General features: G+C 42.0%; 1 protein-coding gene across 1 annotated transcript in view; it reads left to right on the top strand.

Annotated features, from left to right (window-relative positions):
- Positions 1 to 23,512, top strand: part of LOC124805008 (fibrillin-2-like) — a 425,338-nt gene that overhangs the window by 9,040 nt on the left and 392,786 nt on the right. The window contains exon 3 of the mRNA XM_047265408.1: positions 15,078 to 15,173. Within this exon, the coding sequence (XP_047121364.1) occupies positions 15,078 to 15,173 (96 nt within the window). The remainder of the gene's footprint in view (positions 1 to 15,077; positions 15,174 to 23,512) is intronic.

Below are 23,512 nucleotides of genomic sequence, written 5' to 3'. Positions count from 1 at the left end.
TATCCATTTCCCTTTTTAAATTTTCTAACCTACCTGCCCGATTAAGGGATCTGACGTTCCACGCTCCGATTCGTAGAATGCCAGTTTTCTTTCTCCTCTTGAGTGGTCCCCGCCGGAGATCCGAATGGGGAACTATTTTACCTCCGGAATATTTTACCCAAGGGGGCACCATCATCATTTAATTATACAGTAAAGCTGCATGCCCTCGGGAAAAATTACGGCTGTAGTTTCCCCTTGCTTTCAGCCGTTCGCAGTACCAGCACAGCAAGGCTGTTTTGGTTAGTGTTACAAGGCCAGATCAGTCAATCATACAGACTGTTGCCCTTGCAACTACTGAAAAGGCAGCTGCCCCTCTTCAGGAACCACACATTTGTCTGGCCTCTAACAGATACCCTTCCATTGTGGTTGCACCTACGGTACAGCTATCTGTATCGCTGAGGCACGCAAGCCTCCCCACCAACGGGAAGGTCCATGGTACAAGGGGGGGTTACATTATTGCACCATAATGTGGAATCCCTTACAGACAAGGACGTGATCCATTAACACCCATACTCCTCCATAATCCACGCTCGCTATCCCTATACTACTTAAGTCATTAGAAGCTCCTTGTGCAGTACTATTGCAGTACCAGTCCCTCCTCCACACGTGTGGAAAAACTTATTGCTTTTAAACCACCGTAATAATTCCAATTTCTTGTTGTGCTCATTTCACGAGACGTATGAAGTAGAAAGTCCTACGTAAAGGTCTCCTACATGCACAACACCTAACTTGTAGCATCTACCACTGGAATTCGTTCAGAATTTTGTGCCTACTAAACGCTTCTCTGACATAATACACCGTCCTTTGTTGGATCTTCTGTACATCTTCCGTTCATCTGACCTGTAAAGGGTTCCAAGCTGACAAGCAATAATTAAAAATAGGTCAAACGTATTTTGTTAGCCACTTTCTCTGTGGATGGATTACATTTCATTAAGATTCCTCCAATCAATCTCAGCATGGCATTAGATTTTCTACTATTTGCTTTATTAATCATTCCACTTTAGGTCGTTGTGTATGACAGAACAGTAGGGAATCTCTTCACCTATTTATATTCAGTTATTTAAGTTCAACTCCAACTCCCATTCCTTGCAATAATCGCCAATCATCTGCTGGTCTTTGAACAGTGAATTTACTTTCAAAACCTTTTCTTAAGAATTTACTTTCTTTACTGGCGATTCATGAAGAACATTAACACATTTAATCACACTATGTGAGCGTGGAAGTAGTTGCCATTGGGTAACTGATGAAAACAAACAAAATTTTTTTCAATAAATCGAAATGTATTCCTAAAAGCCCCCTTTCCTTTTCTTTTTTTTTTTTTTTTTTTTTTTTTACCAGAGTTAAAATTATAATCAAAGTACCCTGTAAATATCAAGTTACAATTTATTCAGAGGCAGAAATAACACTTTTTCTTTTTTTTTTTTTTTTTTTTTTTTGTTTTGACAGTATGAGCTTTCGGGCTGAGAACCTTTTAACATGGCCGTAGTCACGGCCGCTCACAACAACCTCTGAAATACTACACTGGTGCAAATCTGCAACTCACCAGATTACTTTAAACTAAAAATTTTAACAACTCACACAAACACATAAACTATGCACTCCGTAGGATGGATGGAAATGGTACAAAACACTCACATTAAAATTATTTGCCACCGAAAGTGCAACTTGTTTTTAAAAGAAGTCTTACGGTGGAAAGGTGGCAACTTTATATACTAAAATGACCATTTCAATAAAAACCCATGAAATGCAGTCTTACATAAAATGTACGAACATGCTCTACATTACACATATACCACCTCTCAAGATGATAGGCAAGCTAAAAACATATTTCAGGAATTCGGCCTTTACTCCTTAATCAATAAATTCGTTAACGCCGAATCCGACAAACATGACAGAGGCAGCTATTAACGTATGGCAGACCGACAGACAGACAGAAACCAACTGCCTAACAAGTACGGACGGGAGACAGACGAGCAAGTTGGGACGAGAGACTGACCAAGAAAACAAGTCGAATTTAACAAGTAAATGAAACAACATATCACGAATCACTTAACTTCTAATAAACTGCGATGTCTGGCGAAGACCTGACGCAGCACGCCCAAAACGCTCTCCCGAACCGTCCGCTGCCAGCCGCTTCAACGGACGCAGGAAGGCGCGCCGATCTCCCGTCTCACGGCGTCGCAGCTCCCGCCGGCCAAACTGATGTCGTGGGTTGACTCCTGTTGCTATCGTGTCGGCCGCGAAGCCACTACCCCTCGCTATACGGCGCGGCCCACGGGACTGATGTGACGACCTCACATGCGCCGACGCTCAAGACGGACAAGTCATCTTGTGTCCCACTGCGCGACCGACCAACCGATCGATCCAACCGCCAGTGCCCATTGCCTGAACAAACTCGAGCAGACTGGCGGCCTAACACATACTAGCACTCCGGACGACAGACAGACACTGACTGCCCCACACTGACCCGGCTGACCAACTGACCAGACTCGCCGAGACCAACCCCCTGCCGAGCTCATAGCGCCCCTTAAATGCACGTGAACAGGCAACTTTTCCCCTTTCCCACCAGAGCGAGACACCAAAGCTGCGACTGCCACAGCGGCGCCACCGCCAGAAACGGAAGCCGACTGCTTTACACTACGCGCTGCGGCGCGCTCTTCATAACAGCAAATTTTACCACGGCTCAGTCTTCTTGTAAACTGCAACACCCTACTAGTGTTGAAACTCTCCTGTAGAGAACAGAGTTTTCCGCAGCGTTGCATCGTGACAATGTTATTGATTTTCGTTCCTATTCACACACGTACTGATGGAGGGAAAGAGATTATCTTTTGCCTTAATTTCTTTTATCATTTTCTTTTGATCACTACTCTATATATGCGATGGTTGCGGCTGGAGCTTCCAACACTATCTTCTGGATCATATTTATGACGCGGCTGCTTCACACGTCAGCCACAATCAATCAAGTATCATTATTTTATCAGTAATAATGTTTTGTAAACCACTTCTTTCCTGGATGATTTACATTTCGTTAAGATTTCTCTCAGCCAGTCATCTACTTTTGCTGTATATAGCCATTCCACTTTAGGTCATTCCGCAAACTCATTCCTGTTTTTTTTGTGGTTGTTACTGTTTCTAGCAATAATATAATAGAATAGTACTGGATTCCATTCCTATGCAAGCACAATATGTAACGACCTTTGGAGAAACGTATTTGTGGGAACAGTAGCAGTTAGGGTGTTCTTTTCTGAAGACTTATGGAATAACAAAATGTACAATGGCCAGTCCGCCACATATTCTCCGTCACAACTAATTGCTAATAGTACTCCCAATCCTGTTGTTTAAACAACTGGTATGATAAACTACATTCACTCATAAAGTAATTTTAATGGTACATTTGTCAATGGTGAGAAATATGGAGAATGATGGGTTAATAATTCTCCATAGCAATCATCAAGTAGGACAGCTGATGCACCTCTAATTATACATTGCTTAGTGTAGCTTGTCTGCTCTTTTTTCAGTAGCAGATTGTATTCTTCCATTATGGTTCGTGACTTTTTGGCCATATACTCCAGTTTTGCAGCCTTCATAAAGAGCAGAGGTACCCAACTTTTCTGAGACCATTAATACCATTGGGTGGAATGAATCAATTGTTAGCTCATCATCAGCATTGGCACCTAACTAAACTTTAGAATGAATAATATATAACGTTAAACACTTTCATGTTTAACTGATATTTAGTTTTTGTAGGTATTTTATTAAACCGCAAACAAATGAGTCAATGAGACATTTGGTATTGTTTATTTCCGTCAGCCTTTTTTATAGTTATGAAGCAATTCTCAGTGCATCGTGATTTCTACCTACAACGCCTTGTCAGAAATGAAAGCTAACCATCCACATTGATGGTAGACGCTTGTTACAACAAATGCGTCCTCTTCACCTTCATTTAAAGTCAACCAAATTTAAATGTGTACACTACAGTTAGCTCTTCTGTTTATAAATCACTTCACTGCTGGACTCCTTACTTCTGAGCTGCCAAAAGTTGGATGACTTCAGGCTGCCAATGCTTTGCGTCTAACCAGTGACACTAATAATAATAATAATAATAATAATAATAATACACTGTAGGCCCTACAGCAGCGTAGTAGCCATTACATAGTTACTGTCGTGTTGAGGTGTCAATTAGTTTATTATTGTGAAGTGTATAATGAACCACCCCCCCCCCCCCCATGAACCATGGACCTTGCCGTTGGTGGGGAGGCTTGCGTGCCTCAGCGATACAGATAGCCGTACCGTAGGTGCAACCACAACGGAGGGGTATCTGTTGAGAGGCCAGACAAACGTGTGGTTCCTGAAGAGGGGCAGCATCCTTTTCAGTAGTTGCAAGGGCAACAGTCTGGATGATTGACTGATCTGGCCTTGTAACAATAACCAAAACGGCCTTGCTGTGCTGGTACTGCGAACGGCTGAAAGCAAGGGGAAACTACAGCCGTAATTTTTCCCGAGGGCATGCAGCTTTACTGTATGATTACATGATGATGGCGTCCTCTTGGGTAAAATATTCTGGAGGTAAAATAGTCCCCCATTCGGATCTCCGGGCGGGGACTACTCAAGAGGATGTCGTTATCAGGAGAAAGAAAACTGGCGTTCTACGAATCGGAGCGTGGAATGTCAGATCCCTTAATCGGGCAGGTAGGTTAGAAAATTTAAAAAGGGAAATGGATAGGTTGAAGTTAGATATAGTGGGAATCAGTGAAGTTCGGTGGCAGGAGGAACAAGACTTCTGGTCAGGTGACTACAGGGTTATAAACACAAAATCAAATAGGGGTAATGCAGGAGTAGGTTTAATAATGAATAGGAATATAGGAATGCGGGTAAGCTACTACAAACAGCATAGTGAACGCATTATTGTGGCTAAGATAGATACGAAGCCCACACCTACTACAGTAGTACAAGTTTATATGCCAACTAGCTCTGCAGATGACGAAGAAATTGAAGAAATGTATGATGAAATTATTCAGATTGTGAAGGGAGACGAAAATTTAATAGTCATGGGTGACTGGAATGCGAGTGTAGGAAAAGGGAGAGAAGGAAACATAGTAGGTGAATATGGATTGGGGGACAGAAATGGAAGAGGAAGCCGCCTGGTAGATTTTTGCACAGAGCACAACATAATCATAATTAACACTTGGTTTAAGAATCATGAAAGAAGGTTGTATACATGGAAGAACCCCGGAGATACTAAAAGGTATCAGATAGATTATATAATGGTAAGACAGAGTTTTAGGAACCAGGTTTTAAATTGTAAGACATTTCCAGGGGCAGATGTGGACTCTGACCACAATCTATTGGTTATGACCTGTAGATTAAAACTGAAGAAACTGCAAAAAGGTGGGAATTTAAGGAGATGGGACCTGGATAAACTGACTAAACCAGAGGTTGTACAGAGTTTCAGGGAGAGCATAAGGGAACAATTGACAGGAATGGGGGAAAGAAATACAGTAGAAGAAGAATGGGTAGCTTTGAGGGATGAAGTAGTGAAGGCAGCAGAGGATCAAGTAGGTAAAAAGACGAGGGCTAGTAGAAATCCTTGGGTAACAGAAGAAATATTGAATTTAATTGATGAAAGGAGAAAATATAAAAATGCAGTAAGTGAAACAGGCAAAATGGAATACAAACGTCTCAAAAATGAGATCGACAGGAAGTGCAAAATGGCTAAGCAGGAATGGCTAGAGGACAAATGTAAGGATGTAGAGGCCTATCTCACTAGGGGTAAGATAGATACCGCCTACAGGAAAATTAAAGAGACCTTTGGAGATAAGAGAACGACTTGTATGAATATCAAGAGCTCAGATGGAAACCCAGTTCTAAGCAAAGAAGGGAAAGCAGAAAGGTGGAAGGAGTATATAGAGGGTCTATACAAGGGCGATGTACTTGAGGACAATATTATGGAAATGGAAGAGGATGTAGATGAAGATGAAATGGGAGATACGATACTGCGTGAAGAGTTTGACAGAGCACTGAAAGACCTGAGTCGAAACAAGGCCCCCGGAGTAGACAATATTCCATTGGAACTACTGACGGCCGTGGGAGAGCCAGTCCTGACAAAACTCTACCATCTGGTGAGCAAGATGTATGAAACAGGCGAAATAGCCTCAGACTTCAAGAAGAATATAATAATTCCGATCCCAAAGAAAGCAGGTGTTGACAGATGTGAAAATTACCGAACTATCAGCTTAATAAGTCACAGCTGCAAAATACTAACACGAATTCTTTACAGACGAATGGAAAAACTAGTAGAAGCCAACCTCGGGGAAGATCAGTTTGGATTCCATAGAAACACTGGAACACGTGAGGCAATACTGACCTTACGACTTATCTTAGAAGAAAGATTAAGGAAAGGCAAACCTACGTTTCTAGCATTTGTAGACTTAGAGAAAGCTTTTGACAATGTTGACTGGAATACTCTCTTTCAAATTCTAAAGGTGGCAGGGGTAAAATATAGGGAGCGAAAGGCTATTTACAATTTGTACAGAAACCAAATGGCAGTTATAAGAGTCGAGGGACATGGAAGGGAAGCAGTGGTTGGGAAGGGAGTAAGACAGGGTTGTAGCCTCTCCCCGATGTTGTTCAATCTGTATATTGAGCAAGCAGTAAAGGAAACAAAAGAAAAATTCGGAGTAGGTATTAAAATTCATGGAGAAGAAATAAAAACTTTGAGGTTCGCCGATGACATTGTAATTCTGTCAGAGACAGCAAAGGACTTGGAAGAGCAGTTGAATGGAATGGACAGTGTCTTGAAAGGAGGATATAAGATGAACATCAACAAAAGCAAAACAAGGATAATGGAATGTAGTCTAATTAAGTCGGGTGATGCTGAGGGAATTAGATTAGGAAATGAGGCACTTAAAGTAGTAAAGGAGTTTTTCTATTTGGGGAGCAAAATAACTGATGATGGTCGAAGTAGAGAGGATATAAAATGTAGGCTGGCAATGGCAAGGAAAGCGTTTCTGAAGAAGAGAAATTTGTTAACATCCAGTATTGATTTAAGTGTCAGGAAGTCATTTCTGAAAGTATTTGTATGGAGTGTAGCCATGTATGGAAGTGAAACATGGACGATAAATAATTTGGACAAGAAGAGAATAGAAGCTTTCGAAATGTGGTGCTACAGAAGAACGCTGAAGGTTAGATGGGTAGATCACATAACTAATGAGGAAGTATTGAATAGGATTGGGGAGAAGAGGAGTTTGTGGCACAACTTGACCAGAAGAAGGGATCGGTTGGTAGGACATGTTCTGAGGCATCAAGGGATCACCAATTTAGTATTGGAGGGTAGCGTGGAGGGTAAAAATCGTAGAGGGAGACCAAGAGATGAATACACTAAGCAGATTCAGAAGGATGTAGGTTGCAGTAGGTACTGGGAGATGAAAAAGCTTGCACAGGATAGAGTAGCATGGAGAGCTGCATCAAACCAGTCTCAGGACTGAAGACCACAACAACAACAACATAATGAACCACTTTCTGATTTATTACAGCAGCTACCAACACATTGGAGAAGGCATTTTCGATAGATATTTAAGAATAAGTGATGTATATGAGTCAACTTTACTGTCATAGATTCATGGTACAAAATATGTGTGTGGTTGGTGGACTATGTGAGGAAGATGATGTTCGTAGTTTCGTTTCACAAGCTGTAACCTTCACCACACTATGTCATTCATTAATGGTAGTATGTTGACAAAATAGTATTTATTGTTAACTTACGTAATCAGTATTGTAGTCATATGAAACGATGATGATAGAAATGATCTTTTAAAAAATTTAATTTCGTCGTCAAAACACAATTGAAAAAGTTCGTTTCCACCCCTCAGAAAATTACATTTCACCCCTCAGTTGGTAATTATCCCCAGACTGGGAACTACTGATACAGAGCATATGGTGAAACTGTGTGGAGCTTGTAATGTTTATAATATACACGTTTTTAAGTCCTGATTGTTGCACAGTATAGATTACATGAATTCTCATGTGGCGGTGCAGTATCACCTACGTCATAAAATAGCGTCTCATTGCTGGAAATATTCTGGACTATTAAGAGACCAAATTATAAAATTAGAGTACGTTTTGAGACCACACTGCAGGAGTCCAGATTCTTTTGATCACATAGTGTAAGCAGAATGCAGATTGCACTAATGCTAGGACGTAAACGACGTCACATGAGCGCACTGCTCGAATAAGCTTTGTAATTAATAATTCTTTTGTAACACATTATTTTGGAAGTCACAGTCTTCATTTGGATTCTACTTTGGCTGGTGCGTTGAGCAGAACAATGGGCTGTTTGTTCCCTGGACCAGAGTGTGGGAGGAGGGGTAATATGTTTATGGACACAGACACTGCCTGGCGTTGGTACTAAAATCATTTCACACAGTGGACAGCACACGAGCACAGCACGGCAGTGAGCAATGCAACAAGGTGGCTGGTGACTGCCGTAGTCCGCCTCTGCTTGATCGCCACAGAAGCCGGTGGCTTCGGCTCTTCAACACTATGTGATCCAATTGGCGCGATGCAGCATTCGGGGGAAGCCTTTCTGCATTTTGATTCTTTATAATAATGACGTTGTTCGAAACAGTGTGATACTAGTTAATTTGTATGTAGCAATAGTGTATTTGTTTAAATAAAGCACTGTCGTAAAAGTTATTAAATGTCTCATATTTATGTGTGTCTTTGTATGACGATCGTGAAATGTGGGCATTTGGAATACAGAGAAAAAAATCAGTACAGTTCCAGCAAAATTGTAACATATTGCCCTAAAACTCGAACTAATTGTCCCAGAATTGTAAATAGCAATAGAAGGTGGTCATGCATTGTTGTGCCAATGTCGAAGTGCCTGGACAGCGATGACATCATTTTTGGGTTATAAATAACAGAGATTAATGTAAGATGGCGTACTGGCCGATTTTAAAAAAAACTACTAAATGAAAAATTTTGTTTTGCGCGCCTTATAGTCTGATACCTTCACTCGATAAAGAACTGAATTTCTTCTCGTTATCCATCATACTTACTTCGTAGCATCGAACTGAGTAAAACATTGCACGAAATTTTAAAGAGTTTGCAGAGCTAAAAACGCACTGCATACACATTGGATATGGTTGACTTTAGCTTATATATTGTAGGGAATTAAATGTAGACGAGATAACGAAATTTTATTTAAAATCGAGAGCAGAAGGATATCTCATTTCGTACTCGAGTTATTGGGTTTTGTATCCGACGAACGGTCGTGCACGACGCGCCCCGTTCTGTCCATGCGGACTTGCAACCAGCTATGAAATGCTTTCCATCCGATTTTAAGAAAACTATTAGATGGAAAAATTTGATTTTTTGTACATCATACAGTGTGATATCTTCGCTCGATAAAGGACTGAATTTCTTTCGTTTTATGCCACAGTTACTGCGCTGCATCAAATGAAGTAAAACATGACACGAAATTTCAAAGATTTTGCAGAGGCAAAACACATTGCGTAAACTTTGCCTATGGTTGATTTTAGATCGTACATAGCAGTGGATGAAATGTAGGCAAAGTACCGAAATTTTATTTAAAATTGAGGGCAGAACAATATCTCTTTTCGCTCTCGAATTATTGGGCTTTACAAGGGTTCCCCATAAAGTAATGCACTCTATTTTTGTCAACCGAAAACAATGCTACGAATGCGAAACGTTACGTATGTATTACTTGAAGATTCCAGAGTGAGCGCGCCACGTTTCAGTCACTTCCGACAGATAGCGTAGATGCAGGGCAGTTTCAAAATGGCCTTTGTAGGCGGTGTACGCTACAAGCAACGTGCCGTCATTGAAATTCTCACTGCAGTGGAAGAAACTGTGGAGAATATTCACAAATGCTTGTGCAAAGTCTATGGAGTATCTGCTGTCGATAGAAGTCACTGGGCACGGAGAGTGAGGTCATAAGAAGGTGGTTTGGTGGAGCCCACGATTTCCAGCGGCTGTCACACCTGAGATGTTGCAGCGAACTGATGATGTCATTCGCGAGAACAGACGCATTGCGGCTGGGCAGTTGGCGCTGCATCTGTCAATCAGCAAAGGAAGTGTGGGTGCAATTATCCGCAGTCTTGGATATTCAAAAGTGCGTTCAAAATGGGTCCTGCGGAGTCTAATGGTGGAACACCAATCGCACAGAAAAGAACATTAGCCTTGATTTGTTGAAACGTTTGATGCTGAGGGGGAGGCCTTCTTGTCCGTATTATGACAAGTGATGAAACGTCGGTTCACCATTTTGGATCCAAAACAAAACAACAGTCGATGGAGTGGCGCCATTCCCACTCCCCACAGAAGAAATCATTCAAAGAACTGCTGGCGCTGGTAAGGTCATGATCACCGTATTCTGGGACTGAACGTGTGATTCTCATTGATGTGATGCCAAAAGGTGGCAACATTAATTTAGAAGCATATGTCAACACATTAACAACACTCAAGACGTGCTTCTGGCGACTTCAGCACCGTGGCAACCCAGGAGACATTTTGCTGCAACATGATGACACTTGACCCCACATAAGTCTGAGGACTGCTGAACACACTGCAAAACAGGGTTGGACAGTGTTACCCCATTCACCCTACATCCCTGACCTAGCCCCCTCGGACATCAACTTGTTTGGGCCACTAAAGGATGCCATTTGTGAAAGACATTTTGAGGATATGTGAAGGTAATTCACACAGTGAAGCACTGGTTCTGCCACCAGGACAGGGATTGGTACCGACAGGTCATACACGCCCTTGTTTCGCTCTGGAGGGAGGCCATACAACGGGATGGAGATTACATGGAAAAATAGGGTGTGTGGATAAAACACCATTCTTTCATGTGTGTAATTCTCATTATGTGCAATAAAGAATTGTTGAAGAAAAAAAATGCGGTGGATTACTTTTTGGGCAACCCTCGTATATCCGATGGACGATAGCGTGCAAGTGCCAATTCACCCCCTTGTACATTGTAAATCATGTGGTCATAACAATCGTCGTATCTCATGCACGATTCAGTATATCAAAACGAGGTTTTTACAGATGTTAGCACGCAATGATCCACATATGTTGTATGATGAGTTCACTTAACTGTTCTTTCACTGAGACATGGAAATAACGCGTCCCCACCAGTGAGAGGTCGGCGGCTCAAGAATCATGCAAATGTCCATAGCACTGCAGGAAAGCCCAAGTGGCACACGTATTCATGGCCACAGCACCTGGGAAGCAGCGTAGCTGGATGCGTAAGCACATCCACAGCAGTGAAAGGGTTAATTAGTTAATCAAGATAACTGGAATAACATTGTGTCATAATTTATAGTAATTATGGTCAGGGTGACACAAATTATAGCGCTAGTTAGGAAATAAATTATAGCCAACATACACTACTATGCCTTAGCCAATAGGATAATGCCCATATTAATTTCCCGCCATTTTTTATTCGACCAGAAGGAAAAGATGAATGGGGGAGGGGGGGAGGAAAGAGGAAGGCCGCAAATTGAAAAGGCAAAAGTGAACGTTATTTTTACGTGTGGATCACAAATTCCACTAGCATAAACATAACTTAAGAGTGCATTTGGCCACCAGTTGGTTTACGTAAGGTCATTAGTCAGAGTGAGAGGTCTGTTCACATTAGAATCAAAGCATCTGTCATCATTTTATTCACATAATGGCATCAGCCAAGTGACTGGTTTGTTTACATAAGGGCCATGTCTTGTTTACATAAGAGGAACAATGGGCCACTCGCTCCAGAAAGTACCTTACCCTACTACTGCCAGAATCTTCCATGGTTAAATCGAAATCATATCGTTGTCACTACAAAGTCTCTGCTGTATCTGCAGTTTTGGTACCGAGAGCATGATGGAAGATCAGGTATCATTGCAATCACGTGTCTCAGTTTACTTTCGTAAGACTGGTGCAAGTTTTCATTCCCTTGCGCCACATTCCATGACATATGGAGGATATTGTAAGGTGGCACTTTAGAGTTTCACAAAACTAGTGTGTAAGCTCACTTGGCCAGAGTATCTGCTTCTTCATTTCCGTTCAGCCAGAACGTAATGATAGTCTTATTTAGACGGTAAGCTTCTTAACTTCTTCCGTAATGTGGTAACTCGATTTTTTGGTGTTGTTGGCATCGTAGTAAAACAGAATCTACGCTGAGTGCGAATCTTATAAAATGATGAAAACTTTTTCTTAACATACTGGAGGTATTTAAATTTCTCTCAAATGGTTGCAAATTCTGCAGTGAATATGTACACTACTTTAGACCACTTCCATTTGCCCCTCAGTTGCCCACTTCCTGTCCCGTCTTTTTGTTTAGACCTATCTGTGTAAATTTGGCCTAAGGATGGCCTTTCTGCTAAATTATCAGCTAAAATTTTCTTATTCTGTATAGAATGGATGTATCGAAGAGGCATGTAAACGTTCAGCTTCATTAAGCCGTTAGTGTAAGGTGAGCTGAAGTAGCTCAAATTGAGGGGAAATTGCGACGTAATCAGGCAGAGTCAAAGCTTCGAAATAAAATTCGCTCGGGGCGGTTGTTTCTTGTCATCTACAAAGCGATTTTTCCAATTGTTGCCAGCAAACTGTAGTGTACGAAGTGGAAACTTTTGAACAGGAATTTGATAGTGATATATTTCCTGCGTAGCACTAGCAGCGCTTCGTTTACTTTTACTGACAAAGAATTAGTTGGAGTCAATTTGAAGGCTCTAGAACAGACGCTGACGGCTTAATACTGGCACTTATCTAGTTTCTCTAGGCTACTTTGTGTTGCTGAACCATAGCAGATGCATCCGCAGTCGATATAAGGTCTTATGTCGTGGTGGTCCTATCGCGTGGCCCCATGCTCTTCCAGTGTCACGCCATTGGACTTGTTTCTGTAGCGTTACATCAAGGATTGCATATACGCAGCACCACGAATTACTGAAGCAATCAGAACCGTTGATTCTGCAATACTAACCTGTACATGGGCAGAACTCGAATTATCGCCTTAAAATTTTATGAAGCACGAGTAGGGCCCTCATCAAACTTCTGGCAAAACATAAAAATTCTTTGAGAGCTGCTAAATGTTTTACAACAAACCACAATGCTCTATAAGCAATAATTTCCAAGTTATGATTTTTTGAAATGGTATTAGTACTTTATGGACACCCTATATATTGTTAATTTTATTTATTTATTTATCTATTTAACCTGATCTGATTAGGGCCATCAGGCCCTCTCTTACCCCAGACCAGGGTTTCACAGTTGCGGAACCCTATTTATATCATAGTTCCCTAAGATATAGCGGTTTTAATGTGACAGATGGAATTAAAGTGGTTCGAGCGTCTGGCTGGCAATGGTAACTCCCTGTCTGGTTACTGCTAGTCTCCAGCCAACGGTGTGGGATGACACAGAATGTTACTTCTCCTGACAGCAGGTGCAGAAGTGAAATAGTTACGACGGCCTCAGTGCAAAATACGGCTCTCCTTCTTTCTGGTGGTTAGGCACCTTGGTGGCGAGTATGCCTGCTCTGAAAAATTCCCGTGCAGTCCAGTGCCGGCCACTGTCACATCGGTGTGCTGCACATATCTGTATATTACACGATTCGGCCAGTTAACCAAATAGAGATCGCCTTTAAGGCGCCTTTCAAACTCTGTCTAGTGCCGATAACCCAGTCTCATGCGTCACGCGCGTATACGGCTCCTCCGCCTTCTCCACAGTGATCACTCGACATCCTACGCTGTTCACGCCCCATATGTAACCTGTTGGGTCTGGTAACAACCCTAAACACGAACAGCACCAATGCACTGCGGTGACCGTTCTACCTGTCACAGGGAATCATTTGTACGTATGCGCCGCCAGCAGCCCCTGATCTCGTAGTTAGCGCTGCTGACTCTCTATCACGGTGTCCCGGGTTGGATTCACGCTCCGATTGGGGATTTTCTCCGCTCGGGACGTGGTGTATATGTTGGCTTCATCATTTCAACCTCATCGACGGGCACGTCACCGAACTGGTGTCAAATAAAAAGACTTGCACCACGCGGTCGAACATCCCAGCAGGGGACTCCCGCCCAACAATGCCGTATGCAAGTTTCAGTTTTTACATTCCTGGTGTGTACGTGTACGAAATTACATTGGCATCCAACCATGTCTTCTGGGTGTTTCACTTTCCTTCTCGGGCAGTACAGATTGAACAGCAATGGCGACAACTCCGAGCCTTCGACGGCCCTTTAAATGTTCTTCTTGGCCGGCCCTACCGTTTCATTGTTCCTTTAATGATCTGCCTTCTGTCGAGCAACAAGCGGTGTAGGTTGTTGAAGAATGATGACATTGCTATTGCTTGTTAGGTTTCTTACTGTGCTGGAAAGCAGCTCTTCAATCGAGGCTTATTTTGAAGAAAATGGACAGCGTTTCCAAAGATCTTTTCGCCAATAAAGAAATTGTTGTTCATTTGAATGTAACGTTTGGAAGTGAAGATTTGTTTTTGAGAGTCATTGACAGCTGCTGGCTACTGCACCAATCGTCGGTCTTCTGCAGATCTTCCTGCAATTTTTGCAGTCTTCTTGGTAAGAAACTTACCTATAGACAACAGCGACGTGTCCGAACAGCCTTATTGAACTTACGAAGTTCCAGTTTTGGAGTTACACGGAATTAATGCCACAGCTTTTATCTTGTTAGACATACATAGTATTCTTTCAGCTTCATTTTCATTGTAACGAATTGAAAATTCTCAATCCCGTGGTAATAGCACACGTGCCGAGACAAGTATGCTAACTGACCGAAATCCGGAAAATTCCATTAATTTACGTAGTATTGTTTCTTTAACGAAGATATGACGATAATTATTTTGAGCCGATTGTTGCGCTAGTGACTTTCTCAGCGCAGCTTACAGCGTGCTTCCGACGTTCACATTGAGATTTTCTCAGCAGCTACGATGTTCCATTTCTTAGCCAAATAGGTAGATTCCGCTTGAAGCGACAAGGTGGTATAGCGTCTCTAACGCATCTAAGTAAGAAAGATGTTGCTTGTGTCCACAGCTCTGTGCTCGGAGCCCTGCCAGAACGGCGGCCGCTGCATCGTTGATGACCGCTGCGCCTGCGTCTACGGATTCACTGGCCGTTGGTGCGAAGCAGGTAACGCTATGTTTATTGACTTGTCGTCGCAAAAGTATTAGCTTCAGTTTTTTAAAGTAACCTACAAGAGATAGAATGATATTAAAAGCGCTCGGACTTGCAATCAGATAACTACACATATTTCAGTAACGACATTTGGCCTATGTGTAGACGCTGAATGAGGTCTCAGATTACCCTTTAAAGGCGATGCGCTGCTGCTGCTGTCTCCTAAGCATGTTATACGTAATGAGAGCCGTTATTCAGTGGTTTCCTCGTGTCTCCCATATTCTCAAGCCAATAGCATGCAGTTAGACAACAAGGGAAATACGTCGTGAAGACCAGAAAACTGCAACTCTCTGGTTATTAGAGAATTTTTCAAAGCTAGCCTAAAATAAAACCTCTCACAAAGAAAAGTATCTGATTACAGACTAACATTTATTCTTTCTATATGCTCGAAGGAACTGAAATACGTAGCGTTATCTAATTTCGAAAACATCACAAGACCAACATTACGTTGTACAAAGTGACGGCGCATTTAAAACTGGCTATTCTGTTCGACAGCACGCTAAGTGGACCTGGAGCCGTTTTGGAGGGACTGAAACGAGGAAAAAACCCCACTCCTACATGGGATGGAACTCGGGACCTCCAGCGCCAGTCTGGCACTCTACCTGCTACAGCACCACGGCAACTTGAGGCTGGCTATGAATCGACAAGAAGCTAATTACATTGATTCTTGTCGATTTCAGTGTATTTGTAACAGTAACACTGCTTACGTTTAACGTCAATCGATGCTAACGTTATACCTTGGTGAGGAATTTTTGAGAAAGCTGACCTTGAGATAACCTAATGGGAACAGAACACTCAAACAGGGATTCGTTTCCGAAACACTCCAGCGGAGTATAACCAACAGTAAACAGGTGGGTCAGGAACAGACGTTCTCCCACCACAAAAGCAAGTTGTAACATTACATATTAACATGGGACGCCAGCATAATTAGGCATTCTTGTATCAAGCAATATAATTAAGCAGAAGGCAGTGCTAAGGCTAACCTAACATTTCTTGACACACACACTAAACTCTATCTAACTGCACTAAACTCTATCTAACTGCACTGGCTCTGAAGGGGCCTTTGCTTTTCTTCTTTAACTAACTAGCTTAGTACATGAGGCTCTTATACTTTCGTTGAAGAACCGTGCTCATTAACAGAACTACACAAGTCTGTATGAAAAGCGTACATATCCTCATAAATGATCATTAAGTAAAGCACAACAAACTAGAACTCTTTAAATAACAAATGTGCTTTGATAAGCAATCTTTTAATCTACTCAAATATATTTGGCTGTGCAAATGCCAACACAACAATAAATTTAAATTTAAACACTTTCTCACGAAATGAACACTGATAAACTTTGTAATTCTGATCAAAGTGCATAAATGCAACAATTAATAATCTTATTCATTTCAAATTAACTTTACTATTTTTAGACAGCTTTTCAAGTAAGACAAATTATTTAAGAAAATGACTGTACATTGGTCTAAAAATGTGCTGGAAGTGGAGTATTTCTCAAACTATAAAACTGAACTTTACACACTATAACTCCACACATTAGAAAGCAATCATAACTATTTTTACAGCTGCCAAATAAGTCTTTCCATAACAAATTAGGACACTCGGAATTAAATTCACGAGGATAGGATTCCTGTCCAGGTTTTTGATTTGGGATAATCACGGGTGTAAGATAGAGTTTTTTTTCCAGAAAGCCAAATATAAACAATTTAGTGGAAGGCTGGTGCCACCGGTGGTTGTTACCATGGCGGTGATGCAGTCACGGCAGTACCGTTGGCTTCGCCCTATTCTTGGCGTCGGAATTACATCTTTACAGGACCAAAAACCATGCCATGATAATATTGACACCAAATACGGCATCCGAGGCCTATAAATACTGCTCTTAAGCCCTCGTGGCCTCAAGAGTCCAAAAATATGAGCCACAGTGATCCGCTACTGCTAACGAGTAATAAACCACAGCACTTCTCGGCCCAGACCCCTTACTCATCACACAGGACTATCGCCACTTGCGCATCAACCACACCTTTTCCACTCCACCGGGTCATTTCCGTAGCTGCTAAGCTTCCCCACATATTTTACATTCACATATTGAAGGCAGTGGTACAGAATTTCCTTTCAATTCTTCAGTAAGAAGTTGTATTGCAAAACTGAGTAAACACAAAATTGTTACGGCTTTCGTGGCCAGTTGTTGACAAACTGCCTATTTGCTTCTGTCTCGGGTTCGTCGGCCGACGTTCGTCTGATGATTTTACTGACGTTTCGCCAGCCCGAGTGGCTGGCATTGTCAAAGCTTCACCCTCCAATGCCGGCAATGGAGGTACAATGTCATCAATAACAGTCCTCTTGCAGACTTTTGCAACACTTTGGGAATAAGAACACGCAATTGTTCACGGTCATTTTGACTAGAATCACACGCTATTCAACCCAAAGGTTATGCGGATATCGGCGCACAGCTGAGTTCTGGGTGCTGTACACTGAGTGACGTCAAGACGTGCGAATGTAGTGCAACAAAATCTTCAGATCTGGGCCTGCTTCCGTGGTCTGTGCAGTTTTCGGTGGTGCAAGGGAACAGATTCCAGCAATTCAGAGCCTGGGCCACTCGGAAGGCGATATAGGGCGTCTGCATTGCCATGCTTTGCCGTCGGTCTGTACACAATTTCGTACTGATCCTGCAGCAATGCCCAACGTTGCAACTTTTGAGCAGTGCGAGTAGGAACTGGCTTTGACGGATGAAACAAGGACTGCGAAGGCTTGTGATCTGTCATTAAAAATAACTTGCGACCATACAAATAGTGATGGAATTTTGTCACATCATACACAATAGCGAGAGCCTCTTTTTCTGTTTGAGAACCATTGCACTGAGTTAGAGTTAATAACATTGAGGCAAAAGCAATGGGTCTGTATTTTGCACCAATTCCGTGCGAAAGTATAGCGCTGATCCCGTAGGAAGAAGTGTCGACTTACAGAAGACTGGCTTGACAGGCTCAAAATTGACTAAACATCTGTCGCTAAGCAAGGCATTTATCCGTTTCTGAAATGCGTCTTCACAGTCTTTGGTCCACACGAAAGGCACATTTTTCCGACGCAAGCGATGCAATGGAGCCGCGATCTGAGCGGCATTTGGTATGAACCGAATGTAGTACGTCATCTTGCCTAGTACTGACAGCCGTTCAGACACATTGCGAGGAACAGGGTCATGGATTGCAAGCAAATGAGATTGGAGGGGGTACACATCCTGACTGCTTATCACATGACCTAAGTACTGTAGTTCAGTTTGAAAAAACTCACACTTCCCGAAGCGACACTTGAATCCTGCATTTCTGACAACACTCGAAAAAGAGTACGCAAATTTGCAATGTGTTCCTCTGGTATACGACCTGAGAAAAACAACATCGTCAAGGTAGCTGCAGTCAGCTGTTCTAAGTAACGTTGAAAAATGGCGGGTACGGAAGCACTGCAGAAGGGCAAAAGCAAGTACTTGAACAGGCCTAAGTGTATATTAACACCAAAAACTTTCTGCGATTCTTCATCCGATGGAATTTGCAAGTAGGTGTCACACAAATCTGTATTAGAAAAGTAACGTCCTGCACCAAGCCTGTCCATGAATTCCTCAGGTCGAGGCAATGGAGAAGTGTCAACTACTGTCCGTGGGTTGACTGTAGACTTGTAATCAACACAAATGCGAAAGCGACCACAAAACAATTACACCATTATCTTGCAATTCTTTCAATTCACTGGCTACTTTGTCTCTTAAAGCAATTGGAAAGGGGCTGGTCCAGAAAAACGTAGCCTGTGCATTGTCTTTCAGTGTATGCTGCAAAGTTACTAGCTTTTCCCATTCTTTCTGAAAATACAGGGGTCGTTCAATAAGTAATGCCCCACATTTTTTTTAAAAAAAGCCGTTAATATACATAGACAAACGTCTTGTTGGTGCTTCACATTTGATGTTTGTTCTGTGCGCCGGTGAGGTGTCGAACCGTTCTGGCAAATGGCAGAGCCATAGTACAGCGTCAAAATGGCGTCTACATACGACTCACGTTACAAGCAGCGTGCTGTCATTGAATTCTTGTGTGCACAAAAAGAAACCGTGGTGAACATCCATAAACGTTTGTGTACAGTGTATGGCGATGCTGCAGTTGATAGGAGTACAGTTGGGTGATGGGTAAAGAAAGTTACAGCCTGAGGAAAGTCAGAAACAGATCTCGATGATGAGCAACGCTAGGGACGCCCCGTCACAGCCACTGCTCCAGACATGCTGAATCGTACGGATGTCATTATTCTTGTCGACCGGCGCATCACAACTCGACAATTGGCTCTACAGGTGTCGGTCAGCATTGGAAGTGCGTCTGCAATAATCGAGACTCTCTGACATTCAAAGAGGTGCTCACGATGGTCCCACGAATGCTCACAGCGGACCACAAGATTCAAAGAAAGACCATTTCATCTGAACTGTTGGAGCGTTTTGAGACCGACGGGGAGGCACTTCTGTCACGGATCGTTGCGGGGGACGAAAGCTGGGTGCAGCACTTCGTGCGCTTTTACCAGCAGGCTCTTCAACAACGTTGGCGTACGGCCATAGAACGTGATGGAGACTCCGTAGAAAAATAGGATATGGGCAAGACATGTTGATGTATATTGTCAGTGTCTGACTCTTAACAATAAATATGTTCTGAGAAAAAAATGTGGAGCATTACTTGTTAAACGACCACTGTAGTTCAGGAAATTCTTTAACCAAGAACTCGACTCGACACTCTCTTTTGGTTCAAAAGGAGACACTAAAAGTACATTGTCTCGGATGCTAAGTCCAAACTAATCAGAGGCATCTAAACCGAATGTGTTCCCACCGTCTCTTGATTTCAGCACAGTAAAATTCACTGTCCTAGTGTGAGATTTGTAAGTGGCAGGTAAACTGCACTGTCCGTTGTAAGAATTGAGGTGCTTGGTAGATTTAGAAAAGCGTGGTGAGCTCAACTGTTCATACGTGGCACGATTAAGCAAAGTTACTGAGGCACCTGTGGCTAACTGAAAGTTCACACCAGGGCCAGCAATTCGTAATGAGACAAACAGTTTGTTAGAACGTCGTTGCACAGCGTTAGGGCGAGAAGGAGGCACAATCTTAATCTTACTTGTGTCAGAACCTGTTGTAGGATTTGAAAGCACAGCATATACTGCATGTGCTCGAGCCTGTCTTTCCTGGGAGCGGACAAAATTAGCGTTTTTGTGCCGTTCAAACAAACTGCTTGGGCATGGCTTTTTCTTCCACACGTGTAACGTTGCGTTAAGGGATAGGCAATCTTGTCTTTTATGGCGAGCAAAACATCTGGGGCAAGACTTCGCTAAATTCATAGGCCTGTTTACATGACTACGTGGCTGCCTGCGTGACTGAGTACGCACTCGTTGTCGTGGCTGCTTTGGGCGGTCGCGAACGAGCAGCGACTCGACCCGACAAATCAGGGCCCCATCAAACTAATCGGCCGTTAAGACACCCAAATCATATTGCTGTAAGATTTGCAATGGTTGGGAAATCGATGGATCAGAATACTTTAAGATCTGTTCCCGTATTCTACTATTTGGGACATTGAATGTCACTGCATCCTGTATCATTAAATCACTCTAAAAGTTGCCACAACTACACATAAATTTACACTTGCTAGTCATACCCGTTAACTCAGTGCACCGCTGGCGGTACGTCTGTTCCGGCTTTTTCTGCAAGCAAAAGAAGTGATATCTAGCTGCAGCTACTTGGACTTGCTGGACACAGTATTGAATTAGTGCAGAAATTAGTTGGCTATAGCTGAGTTCGTCGCGAGACGTGGTCGGGAATAATTTTTGTATTGACTCCGCAATCGAAAGGAAGTATTGTAACTTTACAGTACCCTGAACACAATGAACTTGAAAATGTGCTCGGATATTGAACCCTCTCCTCTTCCGTCGCCCTCAGTTACCGGAACGGCACTTGGGCTGGTTGGTTGGTCAGTTGTGGGTGTGCAGCCGACGCAGCTTGTGCAGCCAATAGTTGTTGTACCGTCGTCAGTGAGGTAGCAATTTGTTGGTTCTGAAACTGAAAACCTCGTGTTCGACCCATCACATTGACCGTCGGCAGCTGAGGCGTGGGGCAGGGTCAGGGGGCAGACTGGGCAGGGAATTCATAGTTTACACAAATACGTTTTATCAAAAAATAAGCAGAGCCTCTGAAAAGAGAAATGTGATTAGTTCTGTGGCTCCCCTCCTGGTTACATCCAAAAACACAACAACAAATTAGCAAACAGAAACACTTGAAAGCACTCTCTGAAAACTAAAACACAAAAGAAGCAGGCAAAACCTTCGGCCAAGTTGATTATCCTGGTGGGATTACCTCACACTATGTTTGCTATATCGTATTCTCATTAATAACAACAATAAATAGCTGTTCTCAAACATAGGGTTTATGTAAATGATATGCCTTCTAACATTACAGGTGATTCTGAAATATTTCTGTTTGCATATGAACTAGCTTGATAGTAGAGGATGTTGTGTGCAACACTGCCACTGTTCAACACCTATGCTCATGCGCTAAATCACAGCAAGATCAGGTTTCACAGTTGCTATCGCACCATTCAACGAAACTGACATAGAAATTGAGTAGGGAGACTAAACAGTTCAGATTTCTAAGTGTTCAGGTATATGGTAAACTGCCTTGGAAAACCCATGTTTAGGATCTTGTTCAAAGACTTAATGCTCCCATTTTTACTACTAGAAAAGCAGCTGCAGTAAGCGATAGTTCGACACGAAAAGTAGTCTACATTGTTTATTTTCATTGACTTATGACATACGGTATTATATTTTGTGGTAACTCTTTCCTTTCTCAAAGGGTATTTTTGGCTCAGAATTGGGCGGTTCGTTCAATAATTGACGTCCGTTCACGAACCTCTTGTCGACTCCTGTTCGTTAGTCTGGGTATTCTGACATTGGCCTCTCAGTACATATATTCCTTAATGTCGTTTCTTGTTAACAATGTCAACCTATTCCCAAGAATTTACAGCTTTCACTCAATTAATACTAGGTAGAAATCCAATCTGCATTTTAATAGTACCTCCTTGACTCTTGTGAAGAAAGGCGTGCAGTATTCTGCTGCATCCATTTTTAATAATCTACTACAAGAATTCAAAAATGTTAGTAGTAATCCACGTGCTTTCAAATCCAAACTGAAGAGTTCCCCCACAGGTCACTCCTTCTATTCTGTGGAGGAGTTCCTTGAAAAATTAAGCTAATTTCTGAGTTACACTGTTGATTGCGTTTATATATACTTATAGCTTATCATCTTTTAGGATATAAAAAAATTTTATTTTATTTGTTATTACTTTTCTGTTGTAATGTCATTTATTGATACGTTCCACGATTATCGAGATTTGCTTCTTAATTTCGGCCTACGGAACTAGGCGTGTAAAACAAGAAAGATAAAATGAAATAAAAAAATTTACCAGTGACACTCAAGGAACATCAGATTTTTACTTTCTACATTATTTTTAATTTTCACTCTCATTCCTAATTAAATTCTTCTATGTAACATGCGTCTCGCTGTAATAAAATGTGTCTCGAAACATCAGCGGTATTAATCTAACTTGGAAAACAAAGTAATGGTTCATCTCTTGAAACAACGGAAATCAGACTCTACTTTCCATGGAGACCCTGAACCTCCACAATCTGTAGCTTCTCATAACATTTTTCATGAAGTCTCAGATGTGTTTCATTTGGCACCCTCATTGTCTCCTTTCCTTACTCCTTTCATCTTTTCTTCCCGTCTAGTAAGTTTTGAGGTTTAACGTAAATATTATAAATCAATAAAATACTATCAATTCTCTGTCATGACATGTGATGTTATTTGTGTCTTTGTTGTAAGATGTAGGTTGTTACAGGACAGCACTTAACGGCATTAATAAGATCATGGTAAATAACTAAACAAACAAGAAAAATACAGAAATAACATACATAAAACCGTTCATAGGTAAGAGCAACTTCCAATCAATGCTTACAGGCATTGCGCATTACAGAAAGCTAATTTTTACCTTCACTACATCATTCAGTTTACATTTTTTTCTTTTTTCAATTTGATATAGTTCTAAACAAGGGCGGTTTCAGAGGGGGGAGGGGGTGAAAGGAAGGCACGGGGGCACGTGCCCCCCCCCCCTCTCCCCATATTTCCCACATGGAATGACCTAAGAATGACTGCTTAAATGACTCTGTAATTTTTCTTTTGCAGTTAAGTCGTGACTGTGACACCAAACGATTTTCTTTACAGCTTTAAACAGTAAAA

This window comes from Schistocerca piceifrons, chromosome 7 (genome assembly GCF_021461385.2).
Source record: "Schistocerca piceifrons isolate TAMUIC-IGC-003096 chromosome 7, iqSchPice1.1, whole genome shotgun sequence".
NCBI lineage: Eukaryota > Metazoa > Arthropoda > Insecta > Orthoptera > Acrididae > Schistocerca > Schistocerca piceifrons.
This window is presented reverse-complemented; position numbering and strand designations above follow the sequence as displayed.